At 42.1% G+C, this 22047-nt stretch overlaps 1 protein-coding gene across 1 annotated transcript in view; it reads right to left on the reverse strand.

The window, feature by feature from the left end:
- Positions 1 to 10189: 10189 nt before the first annotated feature.
- The window catches only part of Prkar2a (protein kinase cAMP-dependent type II regulatory subunit alpha), an 81963-nt gene continuing 70105 nt past the window's right edge, over positions 10190 to 22047 (reverse strand). The window contains exons 9-13 of the mRNA XM_033759678.1: positions 19116 to 19217; positions 18888 to 18962; positions 15927 to 15992; positions 12783 to 12924; positions 10190 to 12089 (exon numbers count right to left, since the gene is read on the reverse strand). Coding sequence (XP_033615569.1) covers positions 11956 to 12089; positions 12783 to 12924; positions 15927 to 15992; positions 18888 to 18962; positions 19116 to 19217 — 519 coding nt within the window. The 3' untranslated portion in view covers positions 10190 to 11955. The remainder of the gene's footprint in view (positions 12090 to 12782; positions 12925 to 15926; positions 15993 to 18887; positions 18963 to 19115; positions 19218 to 22047) is intronic.

Genomic DNA, 22047 nt, shown 5'->3' on the forward strand with positions numbered 1-22047 from the left:
ATATGTAGGTTCTCACCTCAGATGTCAGGGCCCACTTCCATTCCACAGGGAGCAGGTAGGATACAGCTAGCTTGAGTTGTCTGTTGTCTCATTTCATTGCCTTTGCCTTCTGTTCCCTACTCACTAGACTCAAGGAGATAGTGGCTTGTAGCACTAGGATGCCTCTCTTTCTCTGCTCTGAACTAGTTTTTTTAAATAAAGTCTTTTTTCCAAAGAAACAGTTTCATCCAAAGAAATGGTCTTTGGTGGTTTGGTCAGTGCTGTATGGAGACATGAGTGAGCAGTGACAGAAGTCTCTGGGGATGCAAGGTGGGGGTGATGAATGTAGGTAAAGGAAGGGAGCTGGGAACAATAGGACAGGGTTTAGTGTGTGTGTGGGACTTTGACATTTGACCTATCACTTCGTTTTCTTCCTACAAACAAGATGAAGTTATTGCTGGGACCTTAGGCCAAAGCAGCAAGTACTGCCACAGCCTTGGAGTTGAAGGATGGGGAAGATGAGCCAACCAGAAAGCTGGCCTCCAGAGGCTGGTGAGAAGGTCAAGGTGTCACCAGCTAGTATAGGCCCCTGATTTAGCGATAATGCAAATCAAAAGTAAAGCACACATTTGCAGGAAAAAGCTTTCACTGGAAAATAAGAGAAAATGGTAAGCTTGAGGAGCTGACAAAAATCAAGCAGGTCTCTTAGTAAAGGAAAGTAAGAGGGAACAAGGAAAGGGCTGCAGCTGGCAGGCACATATTTTGATGCAGAGGACCAGACTAGGAGGAGTCCAGGTTCATGAGGTGCTCTCCTGGGCTGGGATCTAGTCAATCACAAAATGTCTTGGTTTCTATAGCTCTGGAGAAATTCTCAGGTGTTGAAGGGCGATTTGATTTCCAGGAGATGATTATTTTTGTTTACCAGTAGTTTTATTCATGTGAGGATCTGCTTTTCCTGAGGCACAGGTGATTCTACGCTTAGAAGACTTCTAGGCTTCACTGTGGGAAGACAGCATGGCCTGGGCTGTGGAAGCTGAAAATCAGATGTTCCTGTGAATCCTGAAAATTTAGTTACTTTTTAAAAATTTAGTTATTCTTATCTTGGTGTCCTTGGTCTTGGATGACACAGCATAGGGCTAATAAACCTTGTTTTTGATGAATTTTCTTAAATGGTTAATATAACCATATCCAGAGTTTTAAGGTAATAAATGATATAAAAATAAAATTCAAGATTTGTTCTGCTTTTAGTTTCCTATTGGATATCTGTAGGCCCAAGTGAAGTTACCAACTTTAGCAAAAACAGCTTTAAGTCACTGTTTCAGAAGAAAACACAAATTGTCCTTTTAATGAGTAACAAGTTAAAGGCCCAGAAGTTGGTTCCTCCTTTGTCCCTATAATGTCTCTGGTCAAAGAGGCGCTTCTGTGCCAGAGCATGTGTGTTTGTCTGTTTCTCTCCTGCCTCTTCTGACCCTGGCTGGGGAATGAGGAAGTGTTCTTCTTGCCTGGCTCTTGGGACTGAGAGGCAGGCAGAACTGTTTTGGAATCAGACATTTATCTGGGAATCCCATTCCCTGTGCTGTTCCTTCAACTGGCTGGCTGTTCTGCATCGTGCCACTCCTCTGGTCGCTAGCATCTGAGGGCTGGACATGCAGCTCCAGGTTGGTAACACAATTTTCCCATCTGGCAGGGCTATGGGACTGTCTCCCAGGCCTCACAGGGAGGGGGTTCAAATCATTCATAAAACACTCTTTCAGAACAAAAGGCAGGATAACTCCAAAGAAAAGGATCCCATAGGGCCAAGGTAGAGGCAGTTCTCAGAACATCCTGGACAGGCACACCTTGTCTGAAGCACATCCAGACTGCGCAGAGCTACAGCTGCCAGCTGAGAAATTTCTAATGGGCTGGAAGGCCACCCATTCTCAGTGGGCCTAGCTCCACACCCTTAAAGTGCTCCTGCCTGTAGGTTACGAACCAGCCCTTTGAACCAGTTTCCCCATGTGGGATTTACTGTCTACCCTTAGGAGGAAGACAGGCCCTCCCCTGTTAGCAGCTCTGCAGCCAGCTCTGGATCAGGGAGTAGGAGCTGGTTTTGCTGAGAGCCAGAGGGTCTGCAGGGAAAACAGGGGACACCAGGAATGGAGACCCTACAGGAAGCCTCTGTCCCCTGCTAGGGTGTTGGGTGAGGGTCAGTTGGTCCTCCACTGCCCAGTCTCACCCAGGAGCTGCCAGCTGGAAGGAACTGTTGAGTTCTAGTAGGGCTAGTGCCCAAACTCCAGGGTATGAGGGGCTCGTGCTTTCCATTCAGCAGTGCCCATTGGGGAAAACTCTAACACTGGCACTGCCCCTCCTTTGGGATGCCAGCTGAGACTTGTTCGTTGACTTTGAGCTTAGAGGAGGCCTTATTTCTCGCCTTGCGCTGGGATGCCGCCAGGAGTCTAAACCAGCACAGGGACAGCCTGGCCTCTGCTGGCCAAAGTGGTAAACTGCAGCACACTGCTCAAGCACAGGTCTTTTGCGCACTTGGACTGAGGCCTATTCTGCACTGTGTATCTCAAAGGCCTCTTCCTTGCCTGCTACTAGCCAAGACTAGTTTTAATCACTCCACTTATCCAGCTGCCAACCAGTGGGCTCCAGGCTGAGATGAGACACTGCACTGTAAAATGTCCTTTCAAATAACTGCAACCAATTTCAGAATGCAAGTGTCATTTTGTTTTCAAACAGGATCTCTCTATGCATTCAGGCTGGCCTTGAACTCATGGTGACACTCCTGCCTCAGCCTCCTGAGTGCTGGGATTATAAGCATGTGTCACTTTTGCCCTCTAGATCTGTGCAATTCTGCAGAGGGAAAGGGTGGGCCTATAGTCAAGAGGGAAATGGGCTTTTGGAGGTACCTCCCATCTCAACTGCCTTTCCCAAGAGCAGACTGGCAGATGTTCACGGTTTTGCCTACAAGCTCAAGTGAATGGGTGAAGAGTCAGGCCCCGTGGCTTTCCTAGTCTCTGGGGTAGCTCCTCCTCTGGTCTCATAGTGGCCCGGCCAGCCTCTTGGCCCATGGCATTCAAATGGGTTGGGCATCTTCTAACGTTTATACTGAAAGACAAGCCAGATAACCAGTTTTGTAAAATAGAAGAAAGCTTCCATAGGATCAAGGATTCTGGTTGGGCAGAGGTCGAAGATGAAGGGATAATGTCCCATAAAATAGACACTGGTGATGGGTGTCATGGTGCAGGCCTAGGATCCTAGCACTCGGGAGGCTAAGGCAGGAGGACTGCCCCAAGTTCAAAACCAACCTGCATTACACAGCAAGATCCTGTCTCAAAAAGAAATAAAATAAAAATAGATACCTTCAGAAAAGTTTGATTTTTGGCACCTGTCATCACAGAAAACAACCTAGGCCAGAAAGCCATCTCATGTTTCAAGTAACTGGCATAAAGTCCATCTCTGGAGTGCATACTGGGGAAAGTCCTTCAAATCAGAAATCTTTTTTTCTTTTACAGGACACTTCCATAACCAAGATCACATAATGCAATGTGGAATAGTAACAATGCAAAGGTATTTTTGTTTTTGCTGATACTGGGGATCAAACTTAGGAACTTGCACTTGCAAGGCAGGTGCAGTGCCACTGAACTAAATCCCCAGCCCTTGCAGGAGTGTATATCCATACCACTCATTTTGCAAAGCAAAGGCAGCATGCCAAGGGCAACAAGAGATTCTGGGAGCTATGCTATCTGCAGATGGCCAGAACTGCAGAGGATAAACTCCAGCCATACAGGGTGTGTGTATGCGTCCAACATTATAGTATTTATCTAGATGTCTCCCAAAGCTTCATGTGCGCATAGTCTGCGCTTGTGGAAGGTGATTGGATGATTGGATTATAGGATGCTACAGCTGGCTTGGTGTTAGGAGGTGGAGTCTGGTCAGAAAAGGCAGGTCAGTTATATCTAGCTTCCTGGCTAATACCTTGATCTCTCTGTCTCTCTCTCTCTCTGCTTCCCAGATGCTATAAAGTGAGCAGCTTTCCAGTTATGCCCCTGCCATGCCATCCTGTCATGCAGCCAGCCAATTATGGACTGTTAATGGGAACCAAAATAGACCTCTCTTCCTTTTAAGTTGTGGGTGTCAGGTATTGTGTCTCAGCAATGAGAAAAGTGACTAAGATTGTGGTACTAGAGAATGAGGTCATTGCTGTAATACCTGACCAACATGGTTCAGAAGCCTTTAGAAGTGGTTCGTGTGAGGAGCTTGGAAAAGTTTGGAGATGCTGGGTAGAGAAGTCTAGAATGTTGTAAGCTGAGTTTGATAGGAGATTCTGGTCTGAGCTCAGATCAGAATGCTGATATAAGTGCAGGTGGTAAAGACCAGACTCAGGAGGTTTCAGTTGGGAGTAAGGACTCCACAGGCAGTTTGTCTCCAGGTCATAAGTGTTACGTTCTCTGGCAGAAAATTTGTCTACATTTTGTTCATGCCCTGAGACTTGCGGGAGATTGAGATTAAGGGCAGCAGACTAGTCTGATAGAGGAAATGTCAAGGTAGCCCAGCATTCAAGCTGTGGCATGGGTACTACCTGCAGCTTTTATCCAGCTCTATATTGAGAATCAAGAGCAAGCAACACAGATGAAAGGTTTTAAAAGCTTTGCATTTCATTAGAAAGGAAGCTTCTGTAAAGTTGGGTCTTGTAAAGCTGGAGCAGAAGGGAGCTTGGTTGTTGAAAAGATCAGCATTAAAAAGAAGGCAAATATTTCAGAGCAGGAAAATAGGAAAAATGGCTTATGGGCAAGTCTAGAATTAGCAGACTCTTCCCTTTGGCAGGCTCAAAGGTGCAAAGCTATATAGCTTTCCATTTGAGAGCCCCAGGGGACCTTGCTCAAGAATGGTGGCCTAGGGAACTGGTACCTTGGGATTCATTTCACAATGCTGTCACCTAAGCAGTCAGAGGCCTCAGCAGCCATGATGCAAAAGGGCCTGGCTACTGCTCAAGCTGGTGGTGAATCTTGGTGTTATCCATGTGGTGTTAGTTTTACAGGCATGCAGAATACAAGAGTCTTGGGGTCATGGAGGCCTCCACCCAGATCTCAGAAGAAGGGCTGGGAGGTCAGGCAGCGTGTCCTTAGGAGGGTAGTACATGAAGCCAAAAGTGCAGCAGAGACCTCAGAAAGCTGGAGAAGTCAGGAACATTGAATATCTGCTGAGGAAGGCCGTAAAGAGTAAGCAAAGCCAGCCCAAAAGAGAAATCATGAGGGATAAAACCACAGGCATTGATGTAGACTGGAGGGGTGTCCAAGCCACTGGGAATACACATCTTTGCCCTTGGTGCTTGACACATGCCTATAAGATTTGATGTTTGCCTTGTTGGGTTTCAGTCTTGCTTGATCCCACTGGTTTATATCCTCCTATTTTTCCCTTTTGGAAAGAGAAACATTCCTTTTTGGAATGTTTTCCTTGTGCCACTATATGTCAGCAGTTAACTTTGATTTTTATAGGGGCTCACAGTTAAGAATTTGCCTTAAGTCTCAGAAGTGAATTTGGACTTGAATTTTTCAGCATTACTGAAAATATTGGGGCTTTGGTAACTCTTAGAGTTGGACTATACGTATTTTTGTATAGAATGTGCATGAGCCTTTCGGGGGCTGGGAACAGAATGTTATGGTTTGTATCTAGATGTCCCCCCAATGCCTCATATGCTCATAGGTGGGGCTTGTGGAAGGTGCTGAATTATGGGGGTATTATAGCTGACTCGCTGCTAGGAGCTGGGGTGGAGAGGCAGGTCACTATGGGTGTGACCAGAAGGGTGTATTTCAATTCCCAGCTCCTCCCTTGACCTCTATATGCTTCCTGAAAATGAGCTGCTTGTCCTCTGCCATGGTGTTCTTCCCTCTAGTGGTCTGACCACGGACTGAACTGTGAGCCAAAATAAACCTCTCCTCCTTTAACTGTGGGTGTTGGGTATTTGGCTTAAGCAAGTAACTAATGTTCAGGAAGCCTATGGCGGACCTCAGCAGCTGTTACTAATTCCTTAGGTTTAAAGTGTCGAGAATGAGCTGAGCATGGTAGTGTGCACCTATAATTCCAGCACTTAGGGGAGGCTGAGGCAGGAGATCACCAGGAGTTCAAGGTTAGACTGGGCCACATAATGAGTTCAAGGCCAGCCTGAACTACATAGTGAGACACTATCTCAAAAAAAAAAAAAAGTGTCAGGAATGTCCACAGTTGGTCATCAGAATTTGTTCAATGAACAAATAAGCCAAGTCAGATCTAACTTCTCACATTTCACTTCAGAATTTGGCAATACTTACCTGAATGCACAAGTGATTATTCTACTTCTGCTCAATATTTTACATTTTATTTGTACATCTAAAAACAATCTGGTAATAGTATGGATCACTGGCAAGCATCTGTAATGAGGTGTTTGTCTTAGAGAAGATGTGAAATGACCTCAATTTTCTTCCAAATCATAGGTAATACTCTTTTAACTTTTGTTGTTATAAAATTAAGTGACTAAGGTCATTTAGGATATACTGAAGTAACTTTGATGGAACAAGTTTCTAACTTCATGTCACAACACACTAGCATAGCCAAGTTCTCTTGTGATGTTCCTTCCTCAAGGCAGAGACAACAGACATGATCTTGACATTGCTGTGGAACTTGAGTCACAGCAAAATACAATCACCAAACCACCCCCCCACACAACATTTAATTTTGTTTTTTTTGAGACAGGGTCACACTGTGTAGTTTAGGCTGGCAATGAATTCTGGCCTCAAACTCACAGCTGCCTCTCAAGTGCTGGGATTACATATGTGCACCATCATGACCAGCTCACATTTAATTTTTAAAGCCTTGAAAAGGCTATTTTGCTTTGGGAGAATCCCGTTTCTTGGGACCCGTGTGGCTATTTCATATGTTCCCATTACTTGGCTATTTGTACGGGCAGGCACATCAGTTTGGATGAGGGGAGATCCAACATTGCTTTATTACAGAATGAGTTTCCTTTGGTCTCCTAGACAGACACTGTGTATATACTGGGCTGTCACAGCACCCTTATCAGTTTGTTTTTTTTGTTTTGGGTCGTTGGACTTTCAAGGCAGGCAGCAGAACCACTGAGCTAAATCCCTGGCCTACCCTTGTCAGTTCTGGTGGTAGGCATGTTACAAAGAGGGAAATGACATAAAACTGGAAGACGGGAGAGATTTCTGTTGAGTTTCATTGGTGATCATCCTGGTAAGGAATATATTGGGTACCTCTGCACCTATCCAAAACAATTCAAACCTCAGCCATGATGGTTAATTTGGCACGTCATAGCTGGGTACAGTGGTGAACACCTGTAATCCCAGCATTTTGGAGGCTGAGGCAGGAGGTTCGCCGTGAGTTCAAGCCTATCCTAAGCACACAGTGAATTCAAGACCAGCCTGAACTACACAGTAAGACGACGTTAAAAAATGTGTGTGCGTGTGTGTGTGTGTGTGTGTGTGCACGTGTGTGAACTTAGCTGGGCCATGGAGTTCCGAGATATTTAATCACTCGTTATAATGAATATTTCTGGGCGAGATTAACATTTAACTTGGTAAACTGGGGGGGGGGCTGCTTTCTCTAATGGAGATGGGCCTCATATAATCAGGTGAAAGCCTGATTAGAACAAAAAGGCTGACCTTCCCTAAGTAGAAGAGAATTTTCCTTCTTGACTACCTCTGAAATGAAATGACACATTGGCTTTTCTTCTGCCTTCAGACACAAATGGAAACATCAGATCTTCCTGAATTTTAAGCCTTCTGACATTTAGACAAGAACTACAGCATTAGTTTTCTTGGTTCTTTGGCCTCTAGACTCAGGTCAAAACCAAATCCCCAGCCCCCTTCTCAAATGAATCCTGAATAGTGCATATCTGCATATCCCAGGACTTCTCCCTACTTTTCAGGAGCTTGTACACCAATCTAAACAGTGTTAGCTGCCAGGTGTGGTGGTGCGTACCTGTAATCCCAGCACTTGGGAGGCTGAGACACGATGATCTCCACGAGAGTACAAGCTGGAGGCCAGCCTGGGCTACACAGTGAATTCAGGGCCAGCCTAACCCTGCTTCAAAAAAACCAAAAGTGCACCCCCAGATGAGTACTGCGATGGTCTAGAAGAGAGGTAAAGCACACAACACATTGCACCAGAAAATGATGTGTCAGCCTTTATTAACCAAGAGTGAGGCCAAGCCCGAGAGTTTCCTTTTAAAAAAAATCCCAACTTTGTTTATGGCAAATAATGATTTAATTCTTAATGACTTTTAATTATAAATATGTTCAATACCACAAAACAAAAATTGATTGCTTCCCAATCATTCTTCTGAGATTAAAATACAAGTGTAAAACAGGTTAAAACAAGATTCACCCCAATGACTTAAAAAATAACTCCAATTGAAAGACATTTCAAACACTGTATGTAGAACTCAGGACCAAAATAACTTTAAAACATTTTTATCCTTGAGGTAGCACAATAATGCTGAATTAGGTATCATTTATTACAAGCTTAAAAAAACAATGAGGACTCTACCCTTCAATCAAAGTGGGCTAAATGATTTTCTGCAAATCCCCCAGGAGGTGAGTGACAATTATCTTACTTTTTTTTTTTTTTTTTTTTGAGTATAAAGATAGCCCTGCCAGTGTGTAAAAGGAAACCCATGGGAAGGCTGCTTCCCATAAAATAGACATTAGAATCACTGAAGAACATCAGCAGTCAAGACAGGAAGAACAAGAGGTAACAGTGAAAAATCAAAACAACTTGTATCTTAGCAAGGTTGATTTTACAAATACATGTCAAAAACAAAAAGTTCAACATCAGCCCACTGAAAAGAAAAGATAAAAGATGACATTTGTGGGTCCCTTTCCTTTGTTTCTGTACAAAATGCTTCCACTTTTCCTTCCTTCCTTCCTTCCTTCCTTCCTTCCTTCCTTTCTTTCTTTCTTGCTTTCTTTCTGGTACTGGGGATCGAACTCAGGACATTGCACTTGTGAGGCAGGTGGTGGAACCACTGAACTAAATCCCTGACCCAAGCATCCGGTTTTTCTAAGTGAGAGAAGATTGTACTCTGTGACATGACACAACACGCTGTGTCCATGGTGCCTGCCCAGAATCTAGGCACTCGGGATGAACACCATCTCTCCTGGCTGGAGGACTACTTCCCACTTTGCTGCTGAATTCACTCACTAATCTGCTCCAAGAAAAGCTCTCTTCTGGTTTCTGAGACTAAATAGCAATTTTATGTATAATATAATTCTATATGAAGACTATGAACCAAGGGGACAAGAGCACACCAACCTTTCCTTCAGAAAATTCAGCCAAGAAAAGAGAAAACAGGGCCAAAAGGAAGGAAAACACTGCAGGTTGGACCTCAAGCCTAAGCCTCTCAGAAACATTCTGTGCCATCTAAAATCCAAAACAAAGATAGGAAAGAGGGTATAAAGCTCCAACCCTTAGAAGAAAACATGAAACAACAAAGGAATTTCTTTCCAATATGTATTCCTCTCTGTGAGGCTCAGCTGTTAAGTGTCAGGCTCGCCTGGCACAAAGGGGACACCTCAGGCCTCAGTCAGACTTGGTCTGTCACCTCTGATTCTTCAAGCTGCAAAGGGAACTGGAACACTATGATGATGGCTTTGCTCTTTCTCATTCATGCTGCTCCCTTTAATGTCTCCTTTCTTCAAGCTAGGGGCCCACCCTCTTAATCCTCTGCCCCAGGGGAGTCACATGCACTGAGGGACTGGACTGATGGGCCTATGTCCAATGGAGTTGGAGCAGGAAGACATGAACTTGATGAATTCTAACCTGTAAAATGGTAACCATCGATGTGTCAGGGTGTCAAGGAGAGCTTTGTAAAAGGGAAGACATAGTGGGATTTGTGAGAAGGCCCATACCTACCCGTAAATGGCACAGGATTCAAAAAACCCTAACCAATGCTGGCATGAAGAAATGGCAGGGGGCATCTTCTCAGCATTCAAACACAATCCTAACACGGTCTGAGGCTGGACTTCTGAGTCGCTCTTGAAGCCCAATGCACCTGCTATCTTTGCAAGAAACAGGTGTGGTTCTTACCTGGTAAAGTACAAAACCTGCTTTCTGAATTTACTTATATACCATACAAAAGAAATACTTAGGAAAATGTGGGATTACCACATGGGCTTTCCCAGTGCTAGCTGCCTGTTTTGGAGTATTAGTTGCATATAGCCTTTCATGATTCTGAGAGTTGCAAAATAGGTTACCCAGGGTAGTCTGAAAAAGAGTCCTACTTCATGGATCCCTTGTGGCATCTGATTCTAAATCACTCTGAAGAAAAAAAAAAAATCATTCTGAAATATAGCTAATTAGGACAATTCATAAGAATTTTACCTGCTAAAATTAAAAGGTTAAAATTTTTTAAAATACAAGTTAAATTACTGTCTTAGGGGATGAGCAATTAGAACCCAAAATATCCCAACATCTTAATTAAAAAGGTCTTCACAGTAATTCATTGAAACTGTTAATGATGCCTTTTGTTTTTGTGTGTGTGGTGCTGAGGACTTAGCCCAGGGGCTCTTGCTTGCTGGGTGAGTACACTACCACTGAGCTATATCCCCAGTCCCAGGGATGTCAATTTCTGGAAATTAACACAAAGTTGAACTTTAGAATGAATGTCTGAGGCAGCTGACAAGTTCCATATAGATGAATACATTCCAAGGGGAATTCCCCTAACAGGTTTTTTTGTTTTGTTTTGTTTTATTTTGTTTTGTTTTGAGACAGGGTCTCACTCTGTAGTTGCCTCGAACTAACAGAAATCTTCCTGCCTTAACCTCCTGAGTGCTGGGTCTACAGGTGTGCTCCACGCACCCAGCCAAGGAAGAAGAGAAGAGAAGAGGAAGAGGAAGAGGGAGAGAGAAGAGAGAAGATAAGAGGGATTCTAAATAATTAAAAAAACTGACAGTTCGACAACCAAACTATGCAACAACTCGAGGAGAAGGAATGGGCTGTCTGTGTAGCACTTCTTGTCAGCATACTGCCATTAGGTACTAGAAGCAACTGGAAACAAGAAATAGCTGGACCTGCTGAGAAGAATATTTAGCTCAGATCAAGTAATGGCACCTCCAACCCTGGCTACTTCTACCGAACCACGCTCTAAGCAAATGAAATAAATGGCCACCCCTGGCTCCTTATAAATGGATGACAATTCACTCATGCATGCAAACCTCAGAGGTTAAACAAAACATTCACCAAAACAAAAGAAAAAACTTCTAACCCAGAAAACCTTTCCTTGCTCTCTACTACTTGTAAAATGTGCTGAATTCAAGTATTTTTGCTCTAACATGGGTTCTACGCAGTCTGCTTTGGAACTAATCTTTTATGTCTTTCCATAAGCATCACCGTGGATCTGAAAACAGCCATAATGTGTGAAGCTGTTAGCAGACCGAATAATGTCAGTGGACCACAGACTCCATCACATCTGGTACCACTTTCTACTATAAAACCAAAGGCAGCAATTGTAAACACATATGTGGACTTTCTCAAAAGATACATGAAGAGACTGAAGGCTACATTTCTTCCCTTGAAAAAGATGGGAGGACCGTGTCTACAGTTATACAACAGGTTTCTGCAGACTTTATGGTAACTTCCAAAAGCAACAGTAGCAGCAAGAGAGGAAAGGAGGATGTTTATACTTTGGACTTCATATCAGGCACTTAATTGTTGGAGAGACATGCCATCCTAAACCAAAGATGCGAAAACTGGGTTGGAGTAATCATTACAAGTGGTTTAATAATGGGCTTTCAGAAGCAAAATGGAGGTGTGGGTCAAACCTCTGCTCATCCTTTAGTGCTGACTTTCAAATTTTCTAAATGCCCAAAACCATAGCAATCGCAGCAATGGTGGCAACAGCAGGGATGGTTCTGTTGTGTCTGTTTTCTGTATGTGTTCTGTGGCTGACCAGAAGGGTCTGGTGTTACACTGAGAAGGCTCTGGGATGTGGCATATCTATTGTCCAGGGTCGGTCAGATCCAAGCTGGAGCCAAACATCTTCACTAGCTGTTCTTCATAGTGTGAGATGTTTCTCTTCATAATGTCCATGCAGGGCCCCAGAAGTCTCTCAAATGCTTGAACATCCATAACTACATTGTTAAAAAGAAGTGAGGGAGAGAATCAGTTCTCTACCCTAACAATTCAAGTCATTTTCTGCATTCTAGCCTTCTCCTAACTGTACCCACAGGTACTTGGATAAGAGTTGTCTCCACATGAATGCAGCAAAATGGGGTCATCTAAGTTTAGGATTTGCAAGCCACATGTGGTAATGCACACCTGTAATCCCAGAACTCTGGAATACTGAGAATAGATGATTCCAAGTTTAAAGCCAGCTTGAGTAACTTAGCAAATTAGCAAGACATTGTCTCCATTTAATAAATTTTAAAAAAGGAAATTTCATCCAAGACAATAAATTCAGTAAGTTTAAGACTTGGAGAGTCCAACAGCACCTGTTTGCCGTTCTCCCACAGCCTTGCCTCCATTGCTACTCTTTTGACATGACTGGATGGTGTCATCTGTCTCCCTCACATGCTGTACTCTGCTCAGAAACACTTACTAGGGCACTGGGAGTAGCTCGGTGTTGCAGTGTGTGCACAGCATAGGTGAGGCTCTGGGTTCAATGCCAAGCAAACCCCCACAGAAAACGCTCATTAAAAGAAAATATTAACCCATCTCTGGCTGGTGATACAAACTGTCCATGCCTACATGTAAGTGAGAGAGCTGGTGGAAAAAAATAATGCACATTAGAAAAAAAGTATTAATGCATGAAGAATTTTTCTTACCTAAGCAGGTGACATTCCCAACTGCATAAACCGAAGCAGCTCTAGGTTTGTTGGTGACCAGTGCAAGCTCTCCAAAGTACTGCCCCTTGTGGGAACGGGCAATCTCAACCTCCTGGCTCCCAGCATCCTTGTTTGTTTTAGTCTACATCAGGCAGAGAACATTATCTGAACTACAAGGATCACAGCTGGCTATGTCCAGTTACATACACTCACACTTCTCAGTACACTCAGCATAGTTACAGAGAAACTAACTGCACTCTACGCACATCATGTGAGCTCCATGCACTCAACTCAGTGGACTGGTTTCAACAGAAGAGTTGGCTTTCCCTGGGGCTCTACTGAGACGTAGTATTTTTCAAGTAATGGCTAAATATCAAGAATAAAGGTGCAAGCCAGGTATGGTGGCGCACACCTGTAATCCCAGCACCCAGGAGGCTGAAGCAGGAGAATCGCTGTAAATTCAAGACCAGCCTGGGCTACATAGTGAGTTCCAGGTCAGTCTCAACTACACAGTGAGACCCTGTCTCAAAAAAACAAGAATAAAGGAGCAGACCATTTTCTTGGAGATGCCAAATTGTGCTATACAATGAGAAAGACAAGGTCTTTTTCTAATTCTTTCTAAATTATGAACTTCTCAGATAATAAGCCGCAACCTTGGATTTCTTCTCCTCAGTCTCTTTGAGACTGCCTGTCTTAAACTGTTCTTTAAAAAGATAGATTTTCTAAGTATAATCTATATTCTGAATTAATTCCCCTACCTCCCCATTTTTAAGAACAGTTAAATAAACATTTTATAATCCACTACATTGTATTTATTTTGTTTTTTTTTTGTTTTTTTTGGTACCGGGGATTAAACTCAGGACCTTGCACTTTTGAGGCAGGTGGCAGAACAACTGAGCTAAATCCCCTACCCCTACATTGTATTTAACATCTAGAGTTTCATATTTTTTTAAACCCATCTGCTGAGCTAAGCAGTAATTTGAGTAAAAAAACTATAATTTATTAATAAGAATTAAGTCTTCATCTCTACAAACCACTTTATTTTATAGGCAAAGAGAGAAATGTTTACTTGTTCTGAAGGGTAAATTCACTAGCTTACATGGTTTGACTTTTCCTCTTTCCCCACTTCTACAGTGACCTGTGAGCGCTGAAGCTGGTTGGTCCCAAGAGAGCCGCGTTCTTTTTGCCAATTATACAGCAGCTCCAGGACTGCAAACACTCACTTCCATTGAGCTCCTTCTCTAGGATAGCACTTCTAACTCACACACATACATCAACTCCCTTATAATGCAAATTTCCTGATAATGGAGATTCTGACTCAGCAGATCTGGGATATAGCCAATAGCTCTGCCTTTTGTTTTGTTCTTTTTTTTTTGGTACCTGGGATCAAACTTGAGACCTTGTACTTGAAAGACAGGCAGTAGAATCACTGAGCTAAATCCCCAGCTCTTGTTTTGTTTTTTTGAGTCTCATTATATAGTTCAGAGTGGCCTCAAACTCCAGGTGATCCTCCTGCCTCAGCCTCTTGAGTGCTGGGGCTACAGCATGCATATACCACCATGCTCAGCAGGCTGTGCCTTTTTGACAAGTCCTCCAATTCTCAGATGTCATGCTGTGACAGGTATCACCCACATAACAAACACTCTGCGTGATGATAGGAAGTGCCAAAGAACATTTAAGAAACAGAGAGGTAGCTCATGCTTGCATTCCCAGCACTCAGACTTGAGGAAGGAGGACTGCCACAAGTTCAAGGCCAGCCTGGACTATACAGCAAGGGTCTGTCTCAAAAAACAAACAAACAAACATACAGATAAATGTCAGTTGTTGAAAAACTTTAAGAACACAGAACTATCAAACTACTATTTCATGTGAAACAACAGATCTATTTTTAATTAAGAACCAAGTGACTTAGCCCAACGTGGTGGTAAATGACTGCAATCCCAGCACTCTGGAGGCTGAGGGAGGAGGATTGCAGCCCTCCCAGGGAAACTTAGCAAAACCCTGTCTCAAAAAGGGCTGGGGATGTAGCTTAGTGCAATGGGCCTGGGTGCAATCCCTAGTCACACACACACACACACACACACACACACACACACGCGCGTTCACACACACACACACACACACACACACACACACACGCGCGCGCACGCACGCGTGCACGTGCACTAAACTGTAATACTTATTTTCTCTCTTTTCTCCATACTTATTAACCTATACTAAGTATATTTTACCAACGGGTTTCATACATAACTCACTATTTTTGTTTGTTTGTTTTTTGAAACAAGGTCTTACTATGTAGTTAAGGCTGGCCTTGAACTTACTATGTAGTCCAAACAGGTCTTGAACTTGCAGTGATCCACCTGCCTCAGCCTTCCAAGTGCTGGGATCACTGGTATGCACTATCTCTTATTATTTTAACACAATCTATGTTCTTCAAAAATATTTTTCAAAAAAGTAGAGAGAAAAAAAAAGGAAAGAGAGAGAGAGAAAAAGGAAGCATAGTGATGATGGACTTGCTGGTAAGCCTCACTCCCTCATTTATAGATCACTAATTTTCTAGCTCTCCTCATCTAACATTTTATTTTATTTATTTTTTGTACCAGGGATCGAACTTGGGCCCTTGTGCTTAGGAGACAGCGGAACCAATGAGCCAAGTCCCAGCCCCTTGTTTCATTTTTAAGACAAGGTATCACTGTGTAGTTCAAGCTGGACTTGACTTATTATGTAGTCTAGGCTGACCTCAAACTCCTGGCGATCTCTTGTCTCGGTCTCCCCAGTGCTGGCATTACAGGTGTGTAACACGATGCCTGGCTCTCAAATGGCCAAAATAATCCATAATGTTCTAGAGATCTCCCTGACAGGACTCTAAAAAGGGAACTTTCTTCATATTCATCCCATATGTATTTTTCATTATATAATTTCCCCATTTTCTATTATGGTTATATTTTTCTTATTTGTCTGTGTGTCAATATTCTTCATATCATTAATTATAAGGTAGAGGTGAAGGCAGGAGCACCAGAAGGAAACTAATCCCACATCACTGCAATGATGGCTTGATACCCTGAACACATCTTACAATTTGACACAGTACTTCCTGTGTGTGCACCTGGTTCCTGTGTCCTCACACCATCCACACATACTCACCTTGCTCCTAATCATGACGCGCACTTCACCAGACTTGATGATGTAAAAGCTGTCAGCCTTATCACCCTGAAAGACAGAAGGAGGTCAGAGACACACATAGCATGTGTAGCCCAGACTAGCCTTGAGCTCATGGCAATTCTCCTGCCTCAGTGTATGCCACTACACCCACCTTCATTTTACATTGACTTTTGTACAAGGTGAAAGACAGGGATCTAGTTTCAATCTTCTACATAGGGTATCTAATGTTCCTAGCACCATTTGTTAAAGAGGCTATTTTTTTCTCCAACATATGCTTTTTGACTCCTCTGTTAAGAATCTGAGGGCTCTAGTTGCATTGGTTTGTTTCTGTGTCCTTGATTCTATTCACTGGTCTATTTTGGTGCCAGTATCATACTGTTTTTATTACTATGTCTTTGTAATATAATTTGAAAATTTGATGCCTCCAACCTTGCTCTTTTTGCCTAGGATAGCTTTGTTATTCTGGGTCTTTTGTGTTTCTATATGAATTATAGGATTTTTTTTCCAGTTCTATGAAGAATATCTTTAGAATTTTTTTATTAGAATTTTGATGGGGATTACAATGAATCTGTAGATAGCTTAGTTCACTATTGGTATATAAAAAGCTACTGATTTATTAACATGATTTTGTATCCTGTAGAGAAAATCTTAATAATTTTGTGACAACTGTTTAAAGTAGGGCATAAAAGTACAAACTAGAAAAAAGGAGAAAAAGATGATAAACTAGGTGTGTCAAAATGAAAAATTTTACCCTTGAAAAGCTACCATTGAGCCAGGTGTGGTGTTGCACACCTGTAACCTCAGCACTTGGGAGTCTAAGGCAGGAGAATCACCATGAGTTTTAGGCAGCCTCAGTTATACTGTGTGTTCAAGGCCAGCCTGAACTACAAAGCAAAACTGAGTCTCAAAAATCCAAAAAGCAAACCAAACCAAAACAGAACCAAAGCTACCACTCAGAAAAATGAAAAGATGAACCCCAAACAACCACAGACTGTTAGAATTACTTGCAAATTGTTTGTCCAATAAAATATACTCAGACTATGTAAAGAAGTTTACAAAGAGATATCACTTCATATTGACTAGAATATCTAAATTAAAAAGACTATCAATACCAAGTATTAATGAGGATAAGAGCAACTGGAATTTCTATATATTGCTGGTGAGAATGAAAAGAGGTACAGTCATTTTTCAAAACAATTTGGCTGCTTGTTACAGTTAATATACATTTACTACAAGACCCAGCAATTGCACTCCAAAGTATTCACCCAAGATAATAAAAATGTAAGTCGAGCTGGGCATGGTGGTGCACACCTATAATCCCAGTACTCAGGAGGCTGAGGCAGGAGGATTGCTGTGAGTTCGAGACCAGCCTGGGCTACATCGTGAGTTCCAGGTCAGTCTCAACTACATAGTGAGACTCTATCTCAAAACAATACACACACACACACACACACACACACACACACACACACACACTGAACATAGTGGCACATGCCCATAATCCTAGCACTTGAGAGGCTGAAGCAGGAGGATTGCTGCAAGTTCAAGGCCAGTTTGGGCTATGTAATGAGTCCAAGGCCAGCCTGAATTACAGAGCAATTCTAAACCCCCCTCCTCCTTCCCCAAAGTCGTATATGCAGATATTCATAGCAGCTTTATTCATAATTGCCCCAAATTGGGAAGAAGCCAAATGTTCCTTAACTGGTAAATGGAAAAGACAAATCATGGTATACCCATATAATGACCAATTACTCAGCAATAAAAAGGATTATCTACTGATACATATAGCATGGACAAATTTCAACAATATTATACTAAGAATCCAGACACAAAAATCTATACACTGTTATGAATTATGACTCCATTTATATGAAATTATGGAAAAGGAATTGCTACTGTGACAGCAGATCACTGGTTTCTAGGAATGAGGTTGTAAGAAAGAATACTGACTACAAATACAAATGCAAGCACTGTTTGGGGTGATGGAAATGCAGTATACCATGGTTGTGGAGATGGTTCTGAAACTCTTCCAATTAAAACAAACAAATCTCATAAAACATAGTTGATGATTTAGTGGGTCTGGTGTAGGGTCCGGTGTAGGGTCCATTTGTATTGGTAACAATTTCTACCATTCCTACATAAAGCTGATGCTGCTAGTCTGAGAAACCTTGGTCTAAGATACTGCCAAGAGTGGCCTATAGTAAGATGAGCATCATCTTACTCCTATCAATTCATTTCCACGAACAGACAACACAGAAAGCACTGTGGCTTCTTAGATCTGACATACTTCCTAATTCCTAAAATCAGTGTGAAGGATCTATAGCATGAGGCCTATAGCTCCACCTACAGGACTGAGGACTCCTAGTCCCAGCTCTGTGCTAAAATACAGTCACATCACCCAACCCAGAACAAGGACTTCCTAGTGCCCTTGTCAGAATGCAGGCAGAGAAGCTTATACTTGAAAAACACTCACTACACACATAAAATGCAAATACAATAGGCAAAACTATTACACAGCACTATAATTACAATGGTTTGGCCTACTGTGGGGATTCTTAGTGTCCAAAAATAACACGAGAAAAAGATGCAAGAAAATATTAAAGATTGCCTATAGATAAAGATATCTAATCACTGAACTCTCAGGACACTGGTCCAAACCAGAGTTAGAGTTAGCTAACAGGATACCTGTGCATCAAATATACAGCAGGCAGCAGGCACAAACCATTAATCTTCTCCAGGTTTTAACAGTCATAAACAAAGTTTACTCAAAACAAAATGACATCCAAAATAACAAATACCAGAAAACCAAAAAAGGTGAATGAAAGCAAGAGCCTGCATATATTGTGAGATGAACATCAATGGGCCGCAGAGGACCCTGCAAGAAGTGAGGCACAGCATTCAGATAGTGACTTGTAGGAAAGGAGCTTGTAAGGTACTACTCACCTGAGTGATTATACACTCTCCATCCTTATAGTTCTTTTCTCCTATCACATCCACAATCTTCATTCGTTCTGACACCTGAAACAATGGACACACAAATTATCAGGAAGATTTTACTGAAAGCCATCCTATCTAAATAGAGATGCCTTAGAATAGTAGGTTTTGAAAAATCTAATGATAGTTTAACAGCTTCTCCTAATGTTCACAGACAAACTTCTATTTAGACTTTACCTCTAATGATTTAAGGACTGGCACAGACTCAATAAATGATTCAAACATCTTCCTCTTGTTTGCATTGTTTTTTACTATGATTCTTCTAAAAGTCACCCGGTCCTGCAAGAAAGAATATGAAAATTCTAGTACATCCCACTGTAAGAGAACATCTATGGTTTAATTAATTGGGCCACAGCAAATGTTAGAGGACTAGGGAAATAACTGTGTTGACTGAGCATTTAATGATACTTCAATCTCAGAATCATCACTGGAAAAAATAAATGCCTGTAGTTTGAGCCAGACAGAGGCCCCATATACTGTAGCTTGCTGTTCAGCAGTCAATGGGTACTATACATGCATCATAAATAGGACATAAACCAAAAGAGTTTCATCAAATATTTATGTGCTCATAGTCATTAATGTCAAAAGACACCCCCTACACCACCACCACCCTTTTAAAAATCAAGACAGGATCTTGCTACACAGTTCAGGTTAGCTTTGAACTCAATATGTAGCCCAGGCTGTCCTTGAACTCACAATGATCCTCCTGCCTCGACCTCCAAATGCTGGGATTACAGGTGTGCACTACCATGCCTGCTCAAAAAGACACCTTTCTTGAGAGCTTGTTTGGAGGTTCTAGCAAGGGAGCGAAGGTACCCATATAACCCTGACCTTGGAAATGGTCCTCCTCTATGGGTGTAGGGGAGGGTTCCCCTCTTCAACTGAGCATACAGCTTCGGAAGGGATGCACACAGAGTGGTGAGGTAGGAAAGAGATACCCACCTAACCAGCCAAATCAGCTGAATCAACCCTGGCACTCAGTGGGGTGACAGATATTGAAGCCAGATCACCCTCACATCTAAGACACCCTTCCAAAAAAGAGGGAACTAAAACAATCTGATGGTTCCTGCCCTCAAGGAGTTTACAACGTTAATTAAGAGATAATATAAAATATATAGGAATTTAAAAGTTTATAGTTCAAATAGCATAAGAAATGTGCTAGATCAAAGCACAGAATAAAAATGCACAGAATTTCCAAGTGGGCCAGAGACTACAGTAGACAGGAGAGATCAAAAATAGTTTTACAGCAAAATTTGTTTGGGACCTGAAGGAAGGAAAGAGTTTGAACTAACAAAGAACAAGGGAGGATACTCAAGAAGCAGTTAGGCATGTGAAAAGCACCATGACCCCAGTGAGTAATGGGCTCTCATGAGTAATTAACCAGAGCTACAGCCAAGCACTTCTCAGATATGTATGAGAGGGACACAAAGCTAGGAGAATGTTACCTGCTTAGTCTAAGGCTCCTAAATGTGTAAGCAGTGATCTGTATAATAGGATAAAAGTACTTTTCTTTCACCTCTGGCAGAGCAAAAATAGTAACCATGTTTAGATTGATTTTGGGGGGATACCAGGGATCAAACTTGGGACCTTGAGCTTGGGAGGCAGGTGGCAGCACCACTGAGCTAAATCCCTGGCCCAGATGTGATGTATTTTATTTTATTGTATTGTATTTATTTTTTCATTGAGTTTATTGGTACATTTTAGGTGTACAATATGACATTCCCTCATTGAAAATTTGTACCTTTATATGATATATCTTGGTTATTTTTTCCCCATTCCCCTGCCTACCCTTTAACTGCTCCACCCCTCCCTATTTACAAAGACTTTGTTTCTATTTTTTCCTTTCCACTACCCTTCCTTTCCCCTTTAGAACTTTTCTTCTTATTTCACATTATCTATTATACATTTTGAAGTATAGTATTGAGTTTTGAGTCAAGGTCTCACTATGTAGTTTAGGTTGGCTTGAACTTGTGGTAATCCTCCTGCGTCAGCCTTTTGAGTGCTGAGATTATAGGTATGCACGACCGTGCCTGGTTTATTTTAGGATTCTTTTTCCTTTTAGCACTGGGGATCAAACTCAGGACCTTGTACTTGCCAGGCAGGTGCAGCACCACTGAGCTACATCCCTGGCCCTTATTTTAGAATTCTTGATGACCAAGCAGAAGTAGAGAAATCACACAGAAGACAGTTGAGCTGAGATGTCTAAACAGGCTTCCCTCACTTGTATTAGTCAAAGAATTATCTGGCTCAATCCCATGTTATCTCTAATTGGCTTAACCACACAAGTTACCTACACCCCTTCTCTAAACTGCTGTATAAACAATTGCTCTCTGGCATTTACCTTGATTCTGATCCATTTTCTTCACTATCAGTTGTATGAAAAGAATCATCCAATCTCTGCTTGCTTTAATACACTGCATCATTTAAAATATTACTTTCATACTTTGGAATGCTATGCCATCATCTTTAGAATTCAGTCTCAATATGTTTTCTGGGGTAATCTAGGCAAAGAGTACAGTGGACTCTCAAGTTACTACTGGCCTAATATACAAACAATTTGGTTTATAACTGGCATTTTAGTTTTAATTTACAACCAAAGTCTTGAGTTACAACCTAAATGCTGTCCACTTGTACTTCCAGACTATCTCAGATACAGATTAACCTTTAAAGATTTCTGGAAAGAACATTACAACATCCTTTCCTGTGTGGGGTTTAACTGAGAAATCCTGGGCCAATCTGTCTCTAAGGATGTGGCCTAAAATTATACAGGAGTGAGACTCTGAAGGCTGTGTACAGGAGCCTGACCAACTTGAGCTATAACTAGCCCTCACAAAAGAACTGAGTTCATAAGTCAAGGGCCCACTGTACTATGGAAAGAGGAAAACTAAGAAAATGGCAGTATTTGAGAGGCAAGGCAGGAGAATCACAAGCTAGAGGCCAGCCTAGGCAACTCGGTGATACAACAAAAAGAGCTGGGGATGTAGCTCAGTGAGAAGGAGGAGGCTCTGGGTTCAATTCCCAGTACCACAAAACATTAAAAAAAAAAAAAAAAAAAAAAAAAAAAAAAAAAAAAAAGATGAGCTCAGGACCATGATAGAAGCCATAAAAG

This window comes from Fukomys damarensis, unplaced genomic scaffold (assembly GCF_012274545.1).
Source record: "Fukomys damarensis isolate Sample0158 unplaced genomic scaffold, DMR_v1.0_HiC HiC_scaffold_37, whole genome shotgun sequence".
Classification (NCBI taxonomy): Eukaryota; Metazoa; Chordata; class Mammalia; order Rodentia; family Bathyergidae; genus Fukomys; species Fukomys damarensis.